Below are 22,660 nucleotides of genomic sequence, written 5' to 3' on the forward strand. Positions count from 1 at the left end.
TAACAACAATAATCTCTGCACCCTGCTATTGTAATGCTTGTCAGCTCAGAAGATTCCAAGCCTTTCTTTACACATTTCAGATGTCAAAACTCCAGTCCCTGATGGCATTCTCTGCCTTAGTAGGCCCTATCAATCAATCACCATAAAGCTCCACTAGGTAAAAAGAAGTAAAATTAATTCTGGAATAAGGCAGTGAAAGATCAGAGAAACCCCTATGTATGCTCTTATTTATGCCATCTGAGGATCTGATTCCTATCTGCATATAAAACATAATGGAAGGTGTTAATGAAGCAATAGAAAAGCCTACATCAAACATATCTTGTGCTTATTTTAATAGGAAATAGAGATCTTTGTGACTTTGACAAAGTCGGAGAACAACGGTTATGGATTCTCCGTTGTTCTTAACAAAGTGGACACGTGCCTGTACGTTGATGAAATCTTGAATGAGCCTGCCCTGTCTGATGGAAGACTAAGAAGGGGAGACAGAATCATTATGGTACAGTAATTCTCTGAGTTTATACAGAGGAGAAAATATTTGCAGAGCAATGCCATTTAGCTTCAGCATTCTTCCTTTCGTAGGTTCCAGTTTATCACATATTTAGGCATGCAAGTGCAAATGAATCATATAATAAATGCAATCCTGCTGACTTCAGTAGGACAAATTTCAGACTGAATAGATTGTGTGACCAGGCAAATAACATGAATCATCTAGCAGCAATGCAAGACAACTGAGACATTAAATGCCTTCCCAATTAAATGACATAAACTGAATTAACGTAATAAGATAGGTGACATACAAAGGATGCAGGAGTTATGACCTTTGTAATGCATGAATAAAGCCTGTTTTCAGCCTGGTTCATCTTCAGTTTGTTGCGTTAGTCTGTCCTCCTTGGTTTTTGCTACAAGACCTTGAGTTTCAAGAAAATAAGAGCTATTTTTCTGAAAGCTCTGCTTTCAGAAAAGTGAAAGTTCAAAGAAGAAATCTTACTGCAATCTTAACTGTTGCATTCACTGATATTAAATACCACAGCAAAGCAGTAACATGGAAGTGAAAACTAATTTAAGTTCATATGCAAAATTCAGAGTGGAGGGAGAAGTACATGATGGTCAATGAGATCTATGACATCATTTTACTGGTTTGTCATTTAGGTGAATGGAATTGATGTCACATCTTTACCATGCAATGAAGCCCTGACTTTACTGCAAAGCTCTCCTCCTGATCTGCACCTTGTGGTTGGTCGTGCTGACAGTGATCCGCGTCCCTCTATTAGGCCAGATGAGATTCCCGAAATTACTCTCACAAAAGGTGCCAATGGACAGCTAGGTGTGTAGTAAATACTATGCATGCTGTTTTGGACAGGGATTACAGCAATCGTAAGCAACTGTGGTCTTAGATCAATATGATCCTGAGTGACTTTGACACCTTTATGCTCTCCTCCATCACCCATGACCAAGGAATGGAGAGCTTTATTTTGGGCAAGGCCTTAAAGGGAGGACTAATATCTCTTATAAGACCAGTGAAGATACTTGGAAAAAATTATCTTTGTATTATCACCCAATCAGCTGAAGTTTCTGGCACATCTCCAGTCTCATATTTTTATGTTACTGATATACAGAAGTTGATGGTAGTTAGATAATAATATCTACTACCTGCTGAGATACATAAAGATCTATTTGGAGGGAAAGAAAAAAAAAAAGGGGAAAAAAAGGCAAAGTTTGAGAAGGATGAGCCACTGTTTAGGGCAATAGTTTGCTATTCAGAAAATCTCCACTCAAATCCTTGATTCACCACAGACACAAGGCTTTATCTAAATTGTGCAATGAAAGTGAGAAAAGAAATCCCCACAGTGTGAGTATCTTGGTATTTCTGCAGAACATGGTGAGTATTGCACATAGATAAAACCGTAGACTTAGGAAACGGTATAGCTGTATTTGCTCAGGTACAGCATCCTGTTTCCAGTTCAGAAACTGGGTTGTTTGGAGATTGCTTGAATATCGTTGCACAATTCAGTTTTGTACTTTATAGGTATCTCTTTAGCTGTTGTATGCCTCCATACCCTATGGCACTCTAGAGACTGCAACGCGCTTAAGCACTTTGGTAATGAGGGAGTTACTGCTATGCAGCTAAGTGTCTTATTCAAACGACTATTCAACATCAGATGAAATAAAGCACCATGGAATAGCTGAAATGTAGAGATGGACAATACCATTTAAGTTTTTTCCATACTTTTTTAACATCTAATTGCATTTCACTCTCCCAGTCCAGCTCTTACACCCCTTCTAACTGGGCAAGACTGTTATTTATAATGTCGGTGATTTGTTCAGCCTATCTTTCAATGACCCACATCTATTCCATTAGGCTGTACATCACTGACAGTGAAATTCAAAACACGCTGCCACAAAAGATGCTTTCTCTGCATTATTCTAGGCTTGAAGCTGACAGGAGGAGCTGGAAGCAAGTTACAAGGTATTTACGTGCTAGAGATAGTGCCTGGCTCTCCTGCCAGTGTGGAAGGCAGTCTGCAGCCACGAGATCAGATTGTTTACATCTGTGGACTGTGGACTGAGGGCATTAGCCTGGATGATGCAGTGAGAGTGTGTGAAGCTGCCACCCAGAATGTCCAAATCAAAGCCACAAGGTAAATCTGAACACACTCGATCTCAATCCTAATGTTGAAGCAGGTTTCTAAATTTTACATCAACAAGTCAAACAATAAAAACAAGACAAACTGCAAGAAAAATGCTTTACCTCAAAGGTCTGAATGTTGCAACCCGATACATAACATCCATAAGATATCTTAACTCCTTGTAATTACAGCTAACACAGTGAGTACAAGTAGACTCATACAACACAAATGAGAACTCTTTGAACCTCTTCAAACTTCATAGTCCAAACACAAATGTGAATCCTTTAACTGTGAGGCTGACCATCATTTTCAGATATCCTGTTCTCTAGGGAAAATCTTTGTATTTTCACCACTAGTGCCAACCTTCTCCATACAAGCTCAGGTTCACAACTATAGGCAAGAAACTACCTCTGATGGGAAACTGTGAGTTACTTCCAACAGACAAACATTTTAGAAAGGTATTCAAAATGCACCATTTAATCTGCAGCCTGTAACAAAAAGTCATCCCAGGCTTGATCAATAACCTGCAGTTAAGAATTTCCCTCATCAGTTCTTGGCTGCACTTTAGATTTATCATGTTCTACAGTCTGATATAGTACCAGTAGAGGTCCTGGACTGATACAGAAATAGCTTCCAAAGATCTCAGAGGAGCAGTCAAATAGTAACCAAAAAGTATGTGAATAATTAAGTTACACAGAGTGAGTGATAGTATGTCTGTTGCAGCTATCTTAATGTAGTTCAAACTTTTACCAATGTTTTATTAACTTGCACTGGTCTAGCAGATGAAGAAAGTGCAGCCTCATTATACTTCTTGCTGTACAAGCAGTTAATAGGCAACAGACCCTGATTGTAAGAATTTACAATCTAAGGAAACAAACAGAAATAGGGTAAAGGAGATTACAAAAGATCATTCCCACTTTATAAAGAGGGAACTGAAACCTAATTCAAAATGTACCACAAAGCAGTTCTGTATTGGGTCAGATGGTTTAACATGTGCTTTCTTTCCCCAACCCATTTAAATAAAATGTTTCACTGTTAAATACAGTCAAATATTTTATATACTGATATAAATGCTCTTTAGGAAAGCACCATTAATAAAATCATAGAAGTACAACTACAATTTAGACAACTGACTTTCTACAAATATTTTTCATATGTGCTTTACAAAGCATGCAGGTCTTAATGGCTCACATATTTCACTTTTTCTGCCCCCAGAAATGGCAATCCAGTGGTTCCTATAGAGCACGAAAATAGTAAGTAAGGCTAATATTTTGGGGTTTTGTTTCAAAACTTGCTTCTGATTTTGGACACAAGCATAAGGTATTGATTCATTGCATTTAAAAAGTTATTAACAGATTGTAACTTGGCATTCAGTATTTCTGTTATGGCCATTCTAAGGGTCTGAAGAAAATTCGGTAGCTCTTTAAAGATAGAAATAAAATTTATAGTTCTCTGTAAAAAAAATTATTTATTGCATTTTGCATAGTCAGTTTCTATTTTTTTAATTTGTTGTTATTAAATGGGAATTTTATGTGGTCATATTTTAACATCTGTTTTGATTGAAACTATTCTCTAAGGGCTTTTTCAGCACTTTTTGAGCCACTATTTAATATGACCCACTACTTCATCATCTAGACCAACTTTTTAAACTGTTGTCAATAAATCTATAGAAAATCAGAAACAGGCAGCACCAATATCCCTTAGTTAATACAAGAGCATTCCTGTCAGGGGACGATTTTAATACCATAACTGACACAAAACTTCAGTGATCATCTGCCCTACAAAGAAATGACCAGAATTGCTCTAGCAGTAGAAGTATCAGCAAGCAGAGGTTGCATCTGCACCATCAGGTGGAAGGATAGGTATCATGTCTACATCACTGCATAGAAAGTGTGTTAGCTATGCAAGTAATGCTTTTCAGTGTACGTTTGGCTGGAGTGTTAAGTCAGGCCTAACCCGCAGTTTCATTTACCTGACTGGATATCCAAATCTTTTTTTAATCATGCAAAGATGACCTGAAAATGTAACCCTGGACCAGAATTGCTCATATGTCTACAGTCATCTGAATACTGGCACATGGCTACCTGAAGAAATTATTCCAAGTCAAGCTAGTTACAGAGTTCCTACTCTACAACAGCTAGCCATGTATTTGTTTTTATTTCACTTACTGGAGAACAAGCTGCTTTGAATTTATGACAAGACACAGATAAAGTTATGTGTACTCTCAGTTACTGTGATATAACTAAAGCATGGTAAATGCATATCCTGGTAGGACGTTGCTTACACATCCTTGCTCGATGAGCTTTGCAGATTCCAAGATTTCTCAAGACACCTTCAAAGTAGGTTACCAGATCTGATCCACTTCTGATACAGATTTATGAACTCTACAATGGTACAGTTACCTGCCTCTCTTATAAAACAAGATTCTTGCCTTTTATAAGGCACTTAAAAACTATAGAAATTTGGTATTTGGTGTTCTGTTTGCTATTATCTCTGATAGATTTATAGATAAATCTATAACAGTTTCCTATTAAGGAATCAAGCCTTCATTTTATAGACTCTCTTAGTTACAAAAATGCATACTAAAACTGCAAATGCAGCAGGGAGGTTTTTGGTTTTGTTTTGGTTAGTTGGTTGGTTTTTTAAACCAACAGAACACTCATCACTTTCTATAATTCATACATTAAGAGTACTTTTGGAAGACAACTAAGATCACCAAGATATGATAAAGCAAAACCCCAAAACTGGGTGTGGGTGGGTAGAAGTGGGACCATCAAGAAATGCACATTGTCTTCTTACATATCCATCTCTGCAGACACTAACACACCCTGCTTCTTTCTCTGCCTAATCATTGCCACATGTCTAGAATTACTCAGTGATTTGTGATTGTTGTTACAATTTTAAAAATAGCAATGACTGAGAGGCAGTATCTCTGCAATTCATGACAAAATTATTTATATCACTGTGCAAACTGGCAAACTTAATCATGCAGTAGCATCTCGAACTGCCTCATATAGTATCAATATTGGATATTGATGCTTTGTTTAATAATCTAAGCACAGAGTTTACATTCCCTTGTGTATATGAAGGTTAGCAGGGAGGCCTGTCAGAACAAACTTACATGTATGCTTTTAGGGCCACCTGCTGAGACAGAGAAAGCCAATATTTCTTTCTCAAATGGAAACCTGAATTCCCAAGAACAGCATCTGCTGCATCAACATGGTAAGGAACTTGTATTATTCATTAGGGTTTGTAAAATTTTGTGCTCTCTCTTTGAAAGAAAATAAGTCTGTAGGTGGCATTGGCAGCATCTTGGAAAGATTAGTTCTTCATAAACAAAACTGCCTCCCTTAGAGTTTCTGAGAACATTTATACATTACCTGTTGTCTGTCTGGTGTCTCTGACCCTGTAACTTTGGAACCTGCTCACTGGGAGGTAAAAAGTCTACAGGGATAATGTGCAGAAGGCTCAGTTTACAGTTTACAGGAGCGTAAGGCCACATAAGTCCACAAGAATTTTTTTTGTATTTTACATGTCAAATATAAAATGTTTTATTATGTCTCTGAATACAATTTTTAGTGTTATACTATAGAATGTTTTACCAGTACAACTGTATAAAAATTGTTGCTGCTTTTTCACAGAGAAACATTTGGAGGAAACAAACTGTGGTGCTCAGCAAAACACTCCTGATTCTCCAGAATGTAAGGTAAATGACAATTTTATCCAGCGTGACATGGTCCATCAAGTGAAGTTAGCTATATGGAGTGAGATTTTTTCAACAGTGGTATTTAATGTATTTGTTTCCTCTCCAGTTTCTTTTAAAATGTGAATATAATGCATTTGGAGAGTGTCCTATGAAGTGTTGAATTGCTTCAGCATTCATGGACTAGAATGCGCTGGGCATTTCCTGGAGTCAGATTCTTCTACTGCTGTTTTTCAATGTATAATATCACTATTTTACCAGCGTGGTAATACAAGCGTGACTCTTATGATCTAGTCCCTCCATTAGGTTTTCATAGTACTCTTAGCAGCTTACAAGATCAATCCTTAGTTTAGAAAGAAAGTAGCACAGGAAAAAGATACAGAATGTCACAGCATGAGATTTTGGGGAAAATAAGTGTAATCGTAATTGTGAAGCATTGACATAAACCATAACGGTTTGAATTTGGCAAGAATAATGACATTTTTGAAACGATGAATCCTTAAAATACACAGGTGTGTTCTTTGAAAAAAAGAAGTAATTTCCATGCTTAACATACAATGCTTCAAAATTCTTGCAAGCGCAAACATCACTTCTGTTTGTGCAAACATGCAGAAAATAATGTTACTTGGAATTGAAATTACCCACATGGGGACTGATATTTTATGAGAGTAGATTTACTAGATTTCTCTTGAGTGTGGTTTGCAAAAAAGGGCTGTCTCTGGTTAAAATCAGGCCTCCAACCTGGCAGAAAAATTGGAACAATTTTCTCACTTTTGATTAAGTCATCACTATTACTGCTTGTTCCGCACCGTTTAATCCATGATGGTTTATCTGTTCAACTTGCTAAAATAATTTCTGAGGATGATATTTGCAACATTGGAACTAGTCATGCTGCAAGTCATAAACATTTCTAGGTTGCTGCTATTTCTGACATAATACTTGACCCTAAAAAAACCAGCTGAGTTTAAAACTGAATGAAGTGCTAAGGCTAAACATATGGGTATGTTGGAGTTGCAAGGTTAAGATTTTCATTATAGAACAATAAAAGAATGGAGTATGTACTGCATTACTGTCATGCTGGAGACGAGCGACTTGTTTGTTAATGAAGGTGATGTATTTGATATATTATTAAAGGATTAGAAAAGTACATGTTTCCTTGCTCTTAAGAGGTTATTTTTCCTTCCAGCAATTATTAAAAAAGATTATGGAAAGATGTATGTACTATTTTTCCTTCTGATACATACATGCAGCTGCTATGTTAAATCACTGGAAGCTGTATACACCTCTTCAAGAGAAGGATATATCCCTTAATCTACATCAGCTAGTGAGGACTGTGAAGCGTAATGGGATTCTTTGGTATTAAAAATGCAAACAAAACACAGCCCTGAATAAACTACACTTTAGACTGCATCCTTTTCTATTGTAGGACTTCATCATTAAGATTGAGCTGGAAAAAGCAGAAAATGGAAGCCTAGGATTTGCACTGGTAGGTGGAAGAAATGGCAGGGCTATCCTAATAAAAGCCATCAGCCCAGACAGCATTGCAGATCTAGATGGGAGGCTTCAAGTTGGTGACATCCTACTTAAGGTAATGCTTGTTCTTCATTGTTTTGGCCTACATTTTCTCTAGTTACTTTATAATGAGCATTCTGTTCAGTATAAAGGTTGTGCAGATTGGAAACCTGAGGCTCCTTGGCACAGTAACTAACATGTAGAAGATGGTATCGCTCAGCTCCTGGGTGTCAGAGGGCTGTTCTGGGCCTCCCCACCTCTTGCCTAGAGTTCAGCTTCCTGTGGGACTGGGCCTCTCTACAGCTGGAGGTGGCATGAAGAAAAATCAGGGAAATGACTGTTAACTGACCAAGTGTGCATATAACAGCTCACCAGGATACTGGGAGGAACCTATCATCAGTGCCAGTTAGGTATTATCAAGACAAGCAAAAAGCACTGGAATTAGAGCTTTTGAATCTTTATTTAAAATCTTTCTATCTTAGTATCTTACTATTTTAACATAAATAATATTTTTTTTTTTTTTTACCCCAAATTATTTTTTCTTCCCCCTCCAGGAGTTTCAATATTTTTGTTTGCTTTTCTATTTTTCATTTACATACATCTCTCCTCCATCTTCCATCTGAAGAGTGGAGGAAACAATGCCCTCTTAGTGTCTCGGAAGAGATGCAGACTGTACTTTTTGTGGTATACTGCTGGCAATCATGGTATAAAGAAGTAGAGAGGAAAGGATCAAGCAAGTTACTAAAATGGGAGGGGATGAGGACACATGAAGTGCAGAGAAGTTATATAAAGATTGCTCAGTGCTGGGATATGTAATTAAAAAAAGCTTTCTGTTACAGGAATCTGGAAGTACATATCATTGTATTTTTCAGGTGAATGAGACTTTCGTGTCTGGACTGCCACGCCAAACAGTCATAGATTTGCTGCGCAAGGCTCAAGGCACTGTCCAACTCACTGTCTGCCGAAGCATGGCTTTGCATTGGGCTTATTCAGGCAATCAGAGCAATGGTATACCTTCCCCCCCAAACACAAAAGCAGAGCCTGGTAAGCAGCTACATCCTCTCAGTATATGATAAAGGTGGGATTATGTGTTGCCTGAATTCAGCTTTCCTATTAGCAAAACAACTCAATATTACTAACTTTACAGTTAGTCCTGATTCATAGCTGTAGACCTGCAGCTCTGGCTAAGCTACTCAAGACATAGGACCACAGGGAAGAAATGCCTAAGTGTGATTTTAAGTCTAGGAATAGTAGAAGCAAAGCTGCAAGACCCCCAAAGATCCTTTAACTCAGCTTATGTTTTTAAGTCATGAAGGTTCTTAGTCTGATTTTACCCAATTTTATACAACTCACTGACAGAATCACAGCCAATTATTGACCCTGCTGTGAAAATACATTTCCCACAAATTTCATATCCCAGCACTCCTACCTTATCTCTTGGAAGCACTACACCTCCTGTTCTGCCTAGCAGACAGCTCCTCTCCCTTCTGAGCTTGTTCGTGTTCAAATCCAGAAGCCTCTAGTCCCAGGTTGATTGCTAGTAATTTGAGAGCACACCCACCTGCATAGGGTAGTACTCAGAGAGATGACTAACTCTAATGGAAGAAACTTGTGCTGCAGGCTCTGCTCTACTGAATGCCCAAAATTTAAATACTAATTAAAGCTGGGAGTGGAAGCAAGGGTATACTATTACCAATAGATTATGGGTTTATATTCCTCAACTTTCTATTTCTTTAAACACTGAAATGTTTCCTATAATGTGGAGAAATTTCAGTAGGAATAATATAGAATACTTCCTTAATATACCTTCTGGCCTGCTGGTTACAAATTGGAGGCTTTGTTTCAAATCTTCTCAGGCAAGAAAGCCACTGTCATTGCTATTTGCTTTCTCCCCAGCTGACTAGGAAGAGACGCAGAGCTCACTGTGGATTTTGGACATATTTTACAGCAAACATTTATGCATCTAGTCAGCTTTACTGATGCAAACTTACCTGCATAGATAATTTAGGCAATTCTGCTGTTAGGCAGCAGCTGCCTCTATGGTTCAAAGATCTCAATTTTTTCAATATCTATTAGACTGAACGTAATGCTCTTGAACTCCTAGCGTGTATCACAAGCTCTGGACACTCCTTCACTTACTGGAAGCTACCCTGTGTGTTTCAAGAGCAAAGGTTTTCCAGAAGGATGAGAAAGCTACGCTCAGCACCGGCCTGGAAGAAGGGTGTTCACTGTCCCATCTCTATTCTAGTTTAATTTAGCAGTTAATGATGCAAAAAAATGGAAGGACAGCCAGTTATAAAAAGGCTGATTGAAGCTCTTGCTCTATTAAGGGCTGTGGAAATATTCCCATTCACTTCAGTGAGAGTAGCCTTTTCTCCAGCCCTTCAAATTCAAGGAACTAGCTGTAGGGACATTTATTTGCATCTCACATGAATTACACAGTTGCTGGAAAGTTTAAACTGTTTTCCTGGACCAGCAAAACCCAATGGTATTAGAGAAGCACTGGCATCAAAGTTAATCTATGATATTTGTCCCGTAGCACTTCAAAGGAATGGGCTGGGTTAGGGAGGGCAGATTTAAATTCTGTTTCAGGTTTTTTTAATAACTGCTATTGATACAGGGGTCTACTTCACTGTATCTTCTGGCAACCTGAATAATGCTGGCTTCTTCAGTGGTGATATATGGCATTTGTGGTGTACTAACCCTCTCAGAGCATCCATGAAAGGGATATTCCATGCCAGTTTCTGGCACTGTATCTCAATGCTTCTTCCAAGATCAAATTCCCCTGGTGTGGGTGACACAGAAGAAATAGAACTATATTTTCATGCTTTATAGGCATTTTACTTTGATTTTGTTTTCTGGTATTCAGACAGTGCTGAGGGAAGCCTGCAAGCTCAGACTGTTTTCACTTTCAAGGAAGAAGAAGAATTCAACCAGATGTGCACCAAGGTAAATCTGAATCAGGCTTCCAGAAGTTATCAGGCAATGTACTCATGTTTGTTTACAAAATGGGTTTGCTGCAATGCAGGCAAGAACCACACCTTCTTAATGAAAAAAGATTAATGTGAGGGAAGTGTGCTGCAATGACTGCAACTGCTAACATTTGAATGAGTCATGGGATTCCACTGAGATAAGACCATATGATTCATATAATATATATGCTAAAAGGGTGGGGGGAAGGAAGGTTGCGTATGCAAGTCTAGTTCTGGTGCTTTATAATATTGGAATGAATGGTTTATTAATTTTACCCACCTTTCAGTATTTTAAAACAATATACTTTAAAAGATTTCTATTCACCTGTCTTCCATTAATATTCATAACTCCAAGGCACCCAAACTTCTTCAAACATGGTTATGTTTTTGAATCTTAGTAAGTACTGCAAGACATTCCACATCAAATTTTACAACATCTATTATTTCTAAGTTTACAACTGTAAAACCTCTCCTCAGAAAATGTGAGAAATACAGGTCGTCTTATCCTCCAGAACAAATCAAAAACCAAAACCCTGCCTCAACCAATATAATCAAACTAGAAAAAGACAAATGGAGGAAATTCTTGATGTGAATAAGCTGAGAAAATCTTGAAGAGGAATTTGTTTGAGGAAGTTTTAAGTACACTGTTGGAATGCGTGTTGGAACTAAACTGTTAGACATCAGTGAAATGTAGTATCAAAACAAGGTCACGTCTATGATCTGACAAAGAAGTACACACAAGAAATAATATCAATGAGAATTAGGAGATAGTAGTAAGGTTACAGGTTCCTTATTAGATCCCTGAGTTAGCAAAGTATTAAGCCATAGATTTAGTTTTAAGCACGTGGTTAAGTCTATCTAGTTCAGCACAGCACATGCCTAACTTTAAGCACATGCTAAAATTTTTTGCTGAATTGGTTCCATTAACTCTCTCTTCTTATTTCCAGCTTGCCTTTAGCTGTCTCCTATGAATAGAAACTATTTATGCTTTACTTTATAGAGCACAGCTGCCGTCTACTCCAGAGATGTAGACTTTGAAAATGACAAGCTACTGAAAAAAACATGCAAAAAGGCAGCAATAAAATACCTTTCCTTGGCAAATAGAAACCAAAAATCCACGTAGCATTCTCCAATCAATCAGTGTAGTCAGTAAGTGCCAAAACTGGCTAAATGAATTAGTGGTTAAATAGGCAGCCATGAATTCCCCTATTCTAATAGGGAAATATAAGCATAAAAGTAAGAAAATAAGGTATAAGTGGCAGCTCCCATTAAGATTTTGTGGGACATTCAGTAGTATATACTGTGTAACATGCCAGGGTGGTTTCTGAGTTCATCTGGAATATTAAGCAGGGGAAGAAGAAGAAACACCACTCTCAACTAAAATTTAAATAATTATCTATCAAGTATTACAACTGAGAAGCAGCCATTTCCACATACTAACGGCAGATGTCCTGCATCATTATTTAAATGCAGGACCCAGTTATCATTCTCCATGACAGAAAAACAGGCACCAATACTATTGCTTCTACTGCATATGGAGGATGATCAAGGGTCTGCCTTCTCTGTTAGTTGAGTGCTTCTTCAGTAGAGCAGCTGCACCCTGCTTCTGACAGCTGATATCGTTGTATCTGAGATAAAAAAAGGAAATTATTACCAACAGTTCCATCTCAGACACTGGTGCTTTCTGCTGCCAAGAGCTGGGAGGTGAAAAGTAGAGTGTGACTCATGATTCCTGTGATTGCATTTTCTTTATGAGATCAGAGAGGATATAACTAACATGAACCTTTTCAAAGTTGTCATGCATGCTAAGTTGTAGAGATGTCTGAAGACTATTGTTATGAAACTCACAAATACAGCTGATGTGGCTTTTTACTCCTAGTAGATACTGCAATGCTGAATCAAAGTTACGTACCTTCTTCTGAAGGTGGAAACTATTCTATTTTTCCTTTCCTTCTTGAGTGAAGGACACATTTTCTCAGATATAAGAAAGAATGTTGATGAAAGTAACTATATTCTTGATGTTTCTGTGTACTGATTTTTCACAGATCTTTCTTATTTTAAACCTGCAGGATCCTGAAAATACACACAATTCCCCTCTGCAAGGTCAGACAAGACTGGCTGGACAAGACTGTAAGGATATCATCAGTAACATTTCAGACAGGTAAGTCTTTCAAATGCAGTAAAAACTATTCAAATAGATAGTATGGATAATTTATTCTTATATTTCCAGACCTGTCCTAATACGGTATGCAAATACACTCGTGTCCCAAATTATAGAAATACAGTTCTATTGGAATGCAGCTTTATCTGCAGTAAGAGTTGCTAAACAGCTTCCACACAACGAAGACAAATGAAACAGAAGCTTCTACGTGTAACAGCTCATGCAGGCATGCATAAGCTAGCTTTAGCCTTTCTAGCTGAGGAGGAGGGAGAACAGTGGTAGTGCTGTCATGTTGGTGTGGGCAGGGTCCCCATGGGTTTTACTAAGTGTTCCAAGCAGGTCTTGCAGCCTGGGCTGGACTCTGTGCTATGGCTGTAGCAATACAGATGTTGAACTCCAGACATCTGGGAATCAAGAGAATCTGAGGACGTTACTCCAAAGAAAGTACATAGTACAAGAAGAGAAGAATTTTACTTCAAATTTTAAATCTACTGTACAATGGGAAAACAAAGAATAATGGAGTGTTGATAATGTGTGTAGTATGGCTAATACAAAGTTATCATATATAGGAATAACAAGTATCTTTTCTGGTCATTTTGCAAATAAGATGGTTTTCTGGCCCCTGTCCTGTAATCTGAATCTTTTTACTGCCAGTGTTTTCTGGTATTTCTATTTCCTACTTGCAAGAGCTTTGTGTAACTTGAACATGCACAGCCTGCAATGGTTACTGATATTTGCAAAACTGCTACTTATTATCTTATTTTCCCTCTTAAGTGTAGCTTTTACTATTTCTAACATTATGTATTATGATCATACATAGGATAGGATAATGTAAGACTGTGATATGCTTAAGCCTACTAACATAGCCAAGTGTTAGGTCTGAGGGTATCAGAGTTAGCCAGAAGAGGAATATTTGAGCCATTCTGCATGCATTATAGTTGTATTCTGGATTGCAGGCATATCTTCTATCTAAAACATATTTAAGTAAGTGCTCTAAAATTTTCTAAATACTTTAGGAAACAGTAACAAGCAAAGCCTATTTAGCTATGATTGCCTAACAACTGAAAAATGTCATACATGAAAAACTGTCTATGACTGTGACAAACCTTACTTCCAATCAATTTTTGGGCAGCTTTTTATACAAAGTATGTTCTTATCTCCTTGAAAAATTAAAGTACCGCATACAGATAAAAGTCTTTTTCACTAGCTATATTTGCAAACACTACTCCAGACAAAATGCTACTATTACTCCTTCAGTTTATGTTCTTCAAGGTTCACACTAATTCTTGAAAATAGTTGCTCAAAAAGTTAAAAGTGATCAAAAATAGATTAAAAACAAAACCTTTGTGCAGTTCAGATTATCAAAGCTTCTGCCACTTCCATAAGACCATTTAACTAATGCTGTTTTACAGGTCACAGAAATATGCAGAATGTGAAGGCTGCAGAAGAGAGAATCAGCAGTCTGAGTCAGACAGCTGGAACAATGAAGGTGATGATACGCCCCACAGGATTTCCATTCTACCTAGAAGTAACCATGCAAAAACTCCTCTTGTTTCTTTAACATTATAGGCCAGGTCCCCCATATATGTACAGTGAGAACAATACCAATCCCTTGTATACAAGCTAAGGATTTGCTCTTTGTGTCTCAAAGACCAGGGCACTCAGGACACAATTTTTAACATTGCTATATATGAAGGCCATCAAACCTTTGCAACATCCACAAGAAGAAAGTCTACATCAGGAGCTCTCCAACTCTTTTGGAGAACTGCTAGAAGGAAGGAACAGGAGTCTGAATGTAGTTAACTGAACCCAGGGATGGCAGCTCTGCTGGCCATCACTCACTCACCACTGCTCTGAGCACCTCTGCTTTGGAACTCCAGTTTCAAAAGGATGAGCAACTTTTTATTTTTATTTTTTGTGTCTTTTGTTTTGGGTTTTGGTTGGGATTTTTTTTTGTTTGTAATGTTATATATTATGTCCTTCCCCAAAGGAAAATCTCTGAATACCTTGATTATACTCAATTAGGTGTACAAACTGAGCAAATAAGTTGAAAAGAAAGTTGTTGAATTAATTTGAGCAACATCACGACATTTGTTCAAATCATCCAGTACTGGATAGTGCAAAGAAATGACACATTGGCTCAGTGGCTGAACAAAAAAATGAACAGTGCAATTTGGGTCAGAAGCAAATTTGTGGGAACTTCCCAGTGCGTAATTAAAAAACTGAAATTCTTAGTTTGTCCCAAAATGAATAAAATAAAAGCAGATGGATTATCTTACAAGAGATACAGTAAACAGACTGGATGTAGTAAATGGCCTTTTTCACATATGAAAAGCAATGACAAATAAGGCTTTGAGAATTAATGGAACAAATTCTAGGAACATACCACAAAATGTACTTGATATCACTGGATGCAATAGGTTTTTTAAATCATTCTCCTCTCTCCCACACTGTTCCCATACACCTCCTCAAAAAAGTTATTGAAGGGCTTACACAAAAATGTAGAATGAAGGGTCAAATTCTATCTCAAGACTTTGTTCCCAGAGTCACTGAATTTCACTTCATGTAACAACTTCATTAAAACCTCTAGAACTGATGTGCTTAAACACATACTGAAGCACTTTCACAGCTCAGGTGCTAAGCCTCCCTGATACCAGAGGACAGGTTACAGAAGGAATCTGCCTTGTTGTTCCTATAGGAAATTAAGCTGCTTCTACCCCAAACAAGAATAATTTGTGAAAGGAATCATACTGAGGATGCTGCAGTATCCCATAGATTCTCAAATACAGGTCTCTCCCTGCTTCTTCTTGCCCTGTGGCAGCAATGAATTGCTGACGGCTCTTAACAGAAGTAAACCACAGTTATCTCCCTCACACTACCAAGCTGTGCTGGCTAGCAAACAGAAAATTATAACCAATCTATCCTCTACTGCCTGCTCAAAGTTTGGGGTTTTTATTCCACTTGATCTGGAAGGAAAGAGAGGTATATGGGAAATAGCATGCTCTGTCTGGAGAGGGATCTGTCTTCACTGGCACTCTCAACCAGTTAATAGAAACACCCTTGCATCTGTGAGGGTTAGAGAACAGAAAGTGAACAGAAAGTGTCTTAGAAGCTCAGGCAAGGCAGGTGCAAGTTGCAGCCCAGATGAAAGCATAGCAAGCACAACACTTTGTAAACAGAGATTAGTTAAGAGTAGCAATGACATCTTACAAGAGGAAAACAGAGCATTGCTCCTTGTCTTCAGCCTACAGCAAACCTGTGGAATAGATCACCAGGTTTTCTTTGAGACAGCTGGCAAGTTATTCCTTGCCAACAGTAGCCTATGACTAAAAGGACAAATTGCATAATTCCTCTGCCTCAAACCACTATTTTTTATGGAACAAGCTGCTGGTTTTACTCTATGTGGTAACAAAAGTTTTTCAATTGCTCCAGTAGAGTAGTGATATTTCTGGAGATATAAATGTTTATCCATCTTCTTAATCTGTCAAGTTTTGGATCAGAACACATCAACTTAAGGATCAACTAATTAGTAAAACTGAATTCTGATTTTGGTGCATCAGATACTTCAAATCTTGTTCTTGAAGGGGAGTGTGAGGTAAGATGAAAAGAACAGAATATATTTTCTTACTTCAGGGATGAAGAATATGCAGTGATTATTCCTAGCAGTGCGGTGTGGCAATACTAATTTTCAGGAAAGCGTTGGAAATATGAAGATGATTCCCTGTGAAGATGTGGCCAGAGTCTCCTATACCAATATATACTAGCATTAAAGTTTACAATTCTGCAAGAACAGATTATTTAGAACAGACTGTATTTAGAAACTGTATGAGGCAATAAGTTGCAATAGTTGGATCTGCTTCCAAATTACATGTAATGTGGTGCTGGTTATATCCATAGTGCTGACTTATTCTTCCTTCTGCTGTGAACATAAGTAAGCCAAAAATATTTTTTCACATTTCACTTCCACAGTATAAGCATCAAAATGTACTTACGTACTGCAGCCCCCTAGTTTTTAAAGCCAAGACTTTGCACTATGAACAACAATAATCAAAAACTCCTTTGTCTTTTTGTTGATATATAGGCAGAACCTTTGCTTCCGGAGATGAACTGACACAGTTAATTAACTTTAAACCATCACTGACTGGAGTAGGTCCAAGGACTGGCATCACAGGTCTTATTCGAGGCCTTCAGTTGCGGATTGAAAATCAAGAGGTGTTAAAGGAGTTTATGGTAAAGTGTGATTCCTTTTTAAGATCTGAGTGTTAGCAGAGCTAAGAAAGTGACTTTTAGCAGCCTTCTGCATACTGTATGGGAGATCTACTTGTATATGTTTACTGACTCCACTTTCGCAGAGAATTATTCCAGCCAGAATGGAGCTTCTACTCTGCTGTTTGGGTGATGCTACAGTATTTGGACCTCTCTCTTTCCACGCAGGTCAGGCTTACACTGTTAGCTGTCCAAAGATACTGCCTACCTGGAATGAAAAATAAATCATACACAAAAGTAGAGTATGAATCACTTTTTCCTAGACTGACTTCTTCCTATTACCCCATCAGCTCTGGTGAACATCTGCCTAAGAACTATTCTAGAGGCTGCACTAAAGCAAGAAATCCATGCTGCTAGGGATTCACTAGTGTTGAAACACTTAGCTGATGAAAGGAAAATGTTTCACACAGTGCTCCAGTGATACATGGAACTCACTGCCACAAGACGCTATTAATGTCAGGAACTTTGTGAAATTAAAAAGTAATGTACCTCCATAGATAATGAAAACACATAATTACATCTGATGGCACATAAATCATGAAAAAGTGTAAAATTAGGAAGGCATATAAAAACTCTTGTTTCAGTATATAAATAGAGTACTCAGTTATCAGCAAATTCCCAAAGAACAGATTATTTCATAACTCTTCAACACAGTACTGGAATTTCCTTTAAAGGATGTACTCATCACCAGTGAAGCAGATTGCTACCACTTTTCCATACAACGTTATCAGTTTCTTTCACTTGCCTTTATATCTCTGACTTTCTGGGTACAAAATCCCACAGGCTCAAGTGTGTAGGATTTGCTGACTTTCCCTGAAGGCTCAAGGGCATGTATTAATTTCCATTCATTCCATTCTGTTAGTGATGTAGGCATAACACACTATGAGCTGAGTCAAGCGTCTGCACAGAAAACATAAAGATCTAATAAGGAAAGCACTGGTTACCAAAGCCATTGGATATTTTATCTGAGTAAAAGCTGTAGTAACTCATGAAGATGTTAAAGAACTGAATGTGTATTTTCAGTCCATATACACTGTAGAGTGGCAAACATCTTTTTTACAGCAATATACAACAGGGATTTGTAATGACAGGGGCTGGGGATGTGGGTTGGAAATCTCGCTTGAAAATCCCAGAAATTTTGTTCAGGCTGAAGAAAATACAAAGCAATTTTAATTCCTTGCCTAGAAGTTTAGAGAATGATGTACTGATTCTCTTCTGTAAGAAGTCTATTTGCCAGTCTTGGGTCACATATAGCAGTAAAGTTTGCTCACATCGACTCTGTAAAGGTTGTCTATAAAGGATGTGAACAACATGGATTGACTATTTCTCTTTGATCTAGGCTTTAGAATGTGTGAAACCAACAGATGACTGCACAACTGGCAAAGCACCAGAAAACCAGGATAAAAACAGATACCGAGATATTCTTCCATGTAAGTATGCACACTAATGAGAACATACATTCAGTGAACAAAGACATCAGAAAACAGAAAAACAGTTATAACACTGAGATGTAGGAGGTGCAAATCCCACCACATTCTTAGTCACAGAGAGCTCCAGCAATAATGAAATGTGTTGAGATTTTCTCAAAAGAGGTAGAGTTCACGTAAGGATGCCTGCTTTGCACGGTATGTAATCTTCTGAAGTATTGTCTTCCACAAGGCAGGACTTGGTCTGGTAGGGAGCCAGCTGTCTTGGTGTTTCCTTCTCTCTTTCTCAGAGATATTGATCTACATTTCTGTGGGCAAGTGTAACTTGAACTAAAATAGCAGTTCTTTAAATCTATTTAAATGTACAGGTAGGTCTACTGCTTGTGACACAGCATAATATCCAACCAGAGCTTTCAGGTGCTCAGCTCTGATCTGAGTCAGAAACAAGTTTCATCACTGATGAGAAGTCATTTTAGGAGGAAGATTTGAGTCCAGGAGTTGAATGACCGCAGTTAACAAGGACTTCCAAAAAATAATGTACTGCCCAATGATTTCCTGAGAGGTATCACAACAGAAGGAGAACACTTTCTGGACCCTCAATGTCTTGTTTAAACTGCAGCAGCAGGACAGCACATGCAAAATTTGTAGCACAGTTACCTCTCTATATTAGTGATACAGTATACATTCTCAGAAGTTTCCTGTTTTATAACACAAATATCCAGTGACAATGTTCCTGTGCCATACATTAAAAGCAGTGTTGGATACACTATTTTGAATTGCTGCCAAACAATTCTTTGGTAATTAGGGGGCTTGCCAGTGTTATGCAATTATCTTAAGAGAAATAAAGCTGCAGCGAACCATACAATTTATCTGTGGGAATTCCTATTAGCAGTGATTAATATTAGTGTTACTAGCCAAATGTATTCTAAAATCCAGAGGCATACTTTACTGCTAGAGGCTGAGGTTCCCCATCTCCTGAGTGCTAGAGATGGTAGAACTCTGTTTCAGATCTACAGCTGAAATAGCAACTTTCTGTTTCTGTACAGATGATAAGACACGAGTTCCTCTGGGAGAAAAGAATGGCTACATTAATGCAAGTTACATTACAATGAAAGTTGGAGAAGAGGAACATTTCTATATTATAACCCAAGGGCCTCTGCCATCCACTATGGCTGATTTCTGGCAAATGGTCTGGGAGAGTGAATCAGATCTGATTGCCATGATGACAAAAGAAGTGGAGCTAGGGCAAGTCCAATGTCATCGATACTGGCCTGAACCTCCCCATGACGCTATAGACCTGGCTAATTTCCATCTCAGGCTAGACAATTACCAGATTGTGGAATACTTCGTAATTAGAATAATAGAAATTATCAACAAGCAGGTAAGTTGAGTAGGCTTAATGCTTTCATGTATGATGAAACTGATCAGATATTTTACATGAGTAAATACTAGTATTATTGTTTGATTCTTCTTAATGTTTGCTCAGTATTTTTTAGGAACAGAAAAATCTGAATAACAGGCATGAAATTAGGGTTAACAAGATGATGCTTCTTTGCTCGTTGCACAAGCAATGGATCCAACATTACATACATTTGGATAAGAATGTCCAAAAATTAGTCCTTTAATAGTCATAGAGCTGGTGTTTTCAGTGTTTTGCAGAATTGCTTAGTGTTCTCATCAAATCAAATCAGTAACAGCTGCCAGAATGTATTCATATTCTGTAATGGTGGCTGGAAGGAAGGAGGGGAAGAAGGTGGTTTTCATCCTAGAATTTAGAACAAATGATACTTCTTTCATTGATGAAAAGACATGAATACACATGAAACTACAAATCTAGCAGCAAATTTTTAGAAAGCTAACAAATACAGAATCCAGGTGTAAGAACATGGAAATTGGGGCAAATTTGCAAAAATTTCTGCAGGACATATTAATTAATTGCAAAAATTTCTGCAGGACATATTAATTAATGGAATAATTAAAAGATTAATACTTGTGCCAGACTAACTTGGTGTCTTTTTCCATCAAGAAAACAATTTCTTTATATGAAGAAAACACAATTCACCTTATGTCACTGAGTGTGAAGCATAGTAATGCATTTGGTATGAGTCTTCCCAAAAGATTATTAAGATGGGAAGATGGGACATTATATGTGATTGTTTCAATGAACATGTAATGTTTGCTATGTTTGTCTTGGACCAGTATCAAATTACTACAGAAAGCCACAGGTTTACTTTAGCAGAAATCCATCCAAATTCTTTGGATGGTAAAAATCTAGGTAGTTTTTGCATTCAGCTTAATGTGTTTTGGCAAGCTGGCAACAAGAAGTATTGTCCCAGGACCATTCAATTAAGAACACTCTTTATTTTATCTACATTATGATTATTCTTGTAATAATTTTTTTAGTTGATTTGGTTTGTATGGTAGGGTATCTAATCACAAATTCTTCTTTTATATCTGATAGCCAGAACATCATTTACGATCTCACTATAGTGGCTATCATATTACGACTCTTCTATTAGCATTGCTTAGTTCAGTTACAAAAACAATTTTAGTAAACAGTACCAGAATGTTCTAATTTAACAAATGTTTTGTTTTTCCTTTCTAACCAACAAAGACAACTACATCCTTTTGGGGCAACAGAGTAACTTCAGTCTCTTATCAAAACTATATGAAGTAAATTTCCTAGGCCTCTGTCTTCTCAAAGCATTTCTGAAAACCTAAAATAAACTTTAATAGGGTCAAGTATGAAAAGCTGAAGAATTGTAGGATAGACAAACAATTGACTAAGAATGAGGCTGAAGGAAAATTTATCAGAGGAATTCCTTGAAAATCAGTCTTAGGACTGATCATTTTTAACATTTCTGGTCTTTCTCTTCCAGACAGAAGAGAAGCGCACTATAAGTCATTTGCAGTTTACCACTTGGCCAGACCACAATACTCCCAAACTGGCTGAGCAGCTTGTAAAATTTATTTGTTACATGAGAAAAGTTCACAGTACAGGACCTATTGTTGCTCACTGCAGCACTGGCATTGGAAGAAGTGGAATTTTGCTGTGTGTTGAAGTTCTGCTCAGCTATATAGAAAAAGATTTATGTGTAAGTATCAAACAGATCATCGTTAAGTATTACAAACCGGTATGGATGTCAACAACACGTGGGGGTATCTTAGACCAGAGTAATTCCTGGTAGAATTCATCCTAACAAAATGGAATAAACCCAGCTTTTGTTGTTTTAAACAACAAAGATAATAACTACAAATATACTATTTGTAGAAGAACTGAGTCACAGCTTCCCCATCTGAACATGCTTAAATCTTTCTTTATAACTTGCATGTCAACAAAATAAAAACTGTTCTCTTCTGATAGTTCAGCATCAAGCAGATAGTGAGAGATTTGAGAAATCAGCGTTTTGGCATGATCCAAACTAAGGTAAGTTCTCAATATTCAACTAGATTATGATTTTTAAAAGCCTCAATTAGTGGTACATATCCATATGCTTTGATAAATCTGGGGCTTAATGCATAATTTTAGCCCTCTCATTTGAGGAAAATAACAGCCTTCCAGGCAAGTGGTGTCTAGATTTAAATATGAAAGGTCTGTCCCTTACTAACTAATTGAAATAAAAGCAAAGAACCAATATAGTACAGATACCAGACACCTCCCTGCCCCCTTTATTTAAGCAAAAAGAAAAGCAGGTATACCAACAAAACCGGTGAGATACCATAAACCTTACCCTGCAAAATTCCGGCTTTCAGCTGAATTCTTGCTATTGCTGTTATCATCACCTCAGTAAACCCATCTACTACTGAGTTAAACCTACCCCTGAAAAGAGTTTTCACACAGGAAAAGACAAGATGCAGCTAACTCAATTTATAGCAAACAGGTGGTGGGAAGAAAAGCAAGACAAGACTAGGATAAATTCTTCCTATAGGCAAATATTTTAGCACATGCTTTGATATATTTTACTTCAGGATAATGATTGAGCATGTGACTA

General features: G+C 37.5%; 1 protein-coding gene across 6 annotated transcripts in view; it reads left to right on the plus strand.

Annotated features, from left to right (window-relative positions):
* The window catches only part of FRMPD2 (FERM and PDZ domain containing 2), a 78,094-nt gene that overhangs the window by 53,142 nt on the left and 2,292 nt on the right, over positions 1-22,660 (plus strand). For 3 of the 6 annotated variants that reach the window (XM_030030467.2, XM_030030473.2, XM_030030469.2), the window contains exons 31-46: positions 338-496; positions 1,150-1,324; positions 2,429-2,639; positions 3,843-3,880; positions 5,763-5,849; positions 6,269-6,333; positions 7,757-7,918; positions 8,715-8,886; positions 10,712-10,791; positions 12,884-12,975; positions 14,388-14,503; positions 17,057-17,205; positions 18,581-18,671; positions 19,715-20,049; positions 21,548-21,763; positions 22,033-22,095. In XM_030030467.2, coding sequence (XP_029886327.1) covers positions 338-496; positions 1,150-1,324; positions 2,429-2,639; positions 3,843-3,880; positions 5,763-5,849; positions 6,269-6,333; positions 7,757-7,918; positions 8,715-8,886; positions 10,712-10,791; positions 12,884-12,975; positions 14,388-14,503; positions 17,057-17,205; positions 18,581-18,671; positions 19,715-20,049; positions 21,548-21,763; positions 22,033-22,095 — 2,211 coding nt within the window. The remainder of the gene's footprint in view (positions 1-337; positions 497-1,149; positions 1,325-2,428; positions 2,640-3,842; positions 3,881-5,762; positions 5,850-6,268; positions 6,334-7,756; positions 7,919-8,714; positions 8,887-10,711; positions 10,792-12,883; positions 12,976-14,387; positions 14,504-17,056; positions 17,206-18,580; positions 18,672-19,714; positions 20,050-21,547; positions 21,764-22,032; positions 22,096-22,660) is intronic. The other 3 variants (XM_030030471.2, XM_030030470.2, XM_030030472.2) reach the window with 3 other exon arrangements.

The sequence above is a fragment of the Aquila chrysaetos genome, chromosome 11 (genome assembly GCF_900496995.4).
Source record: "Aquila chrysaetos chrysaetos chromosome 11, bAquChr1.4, whole genome shotgun sequence".
Classification (NCBI taxonomy): domain Eukaryota; kingdom Metazoa; phylum Chordata; class Aves; order Accipitriformes; family Accipitridae; genus Aquila; species Aquila chrysaetos.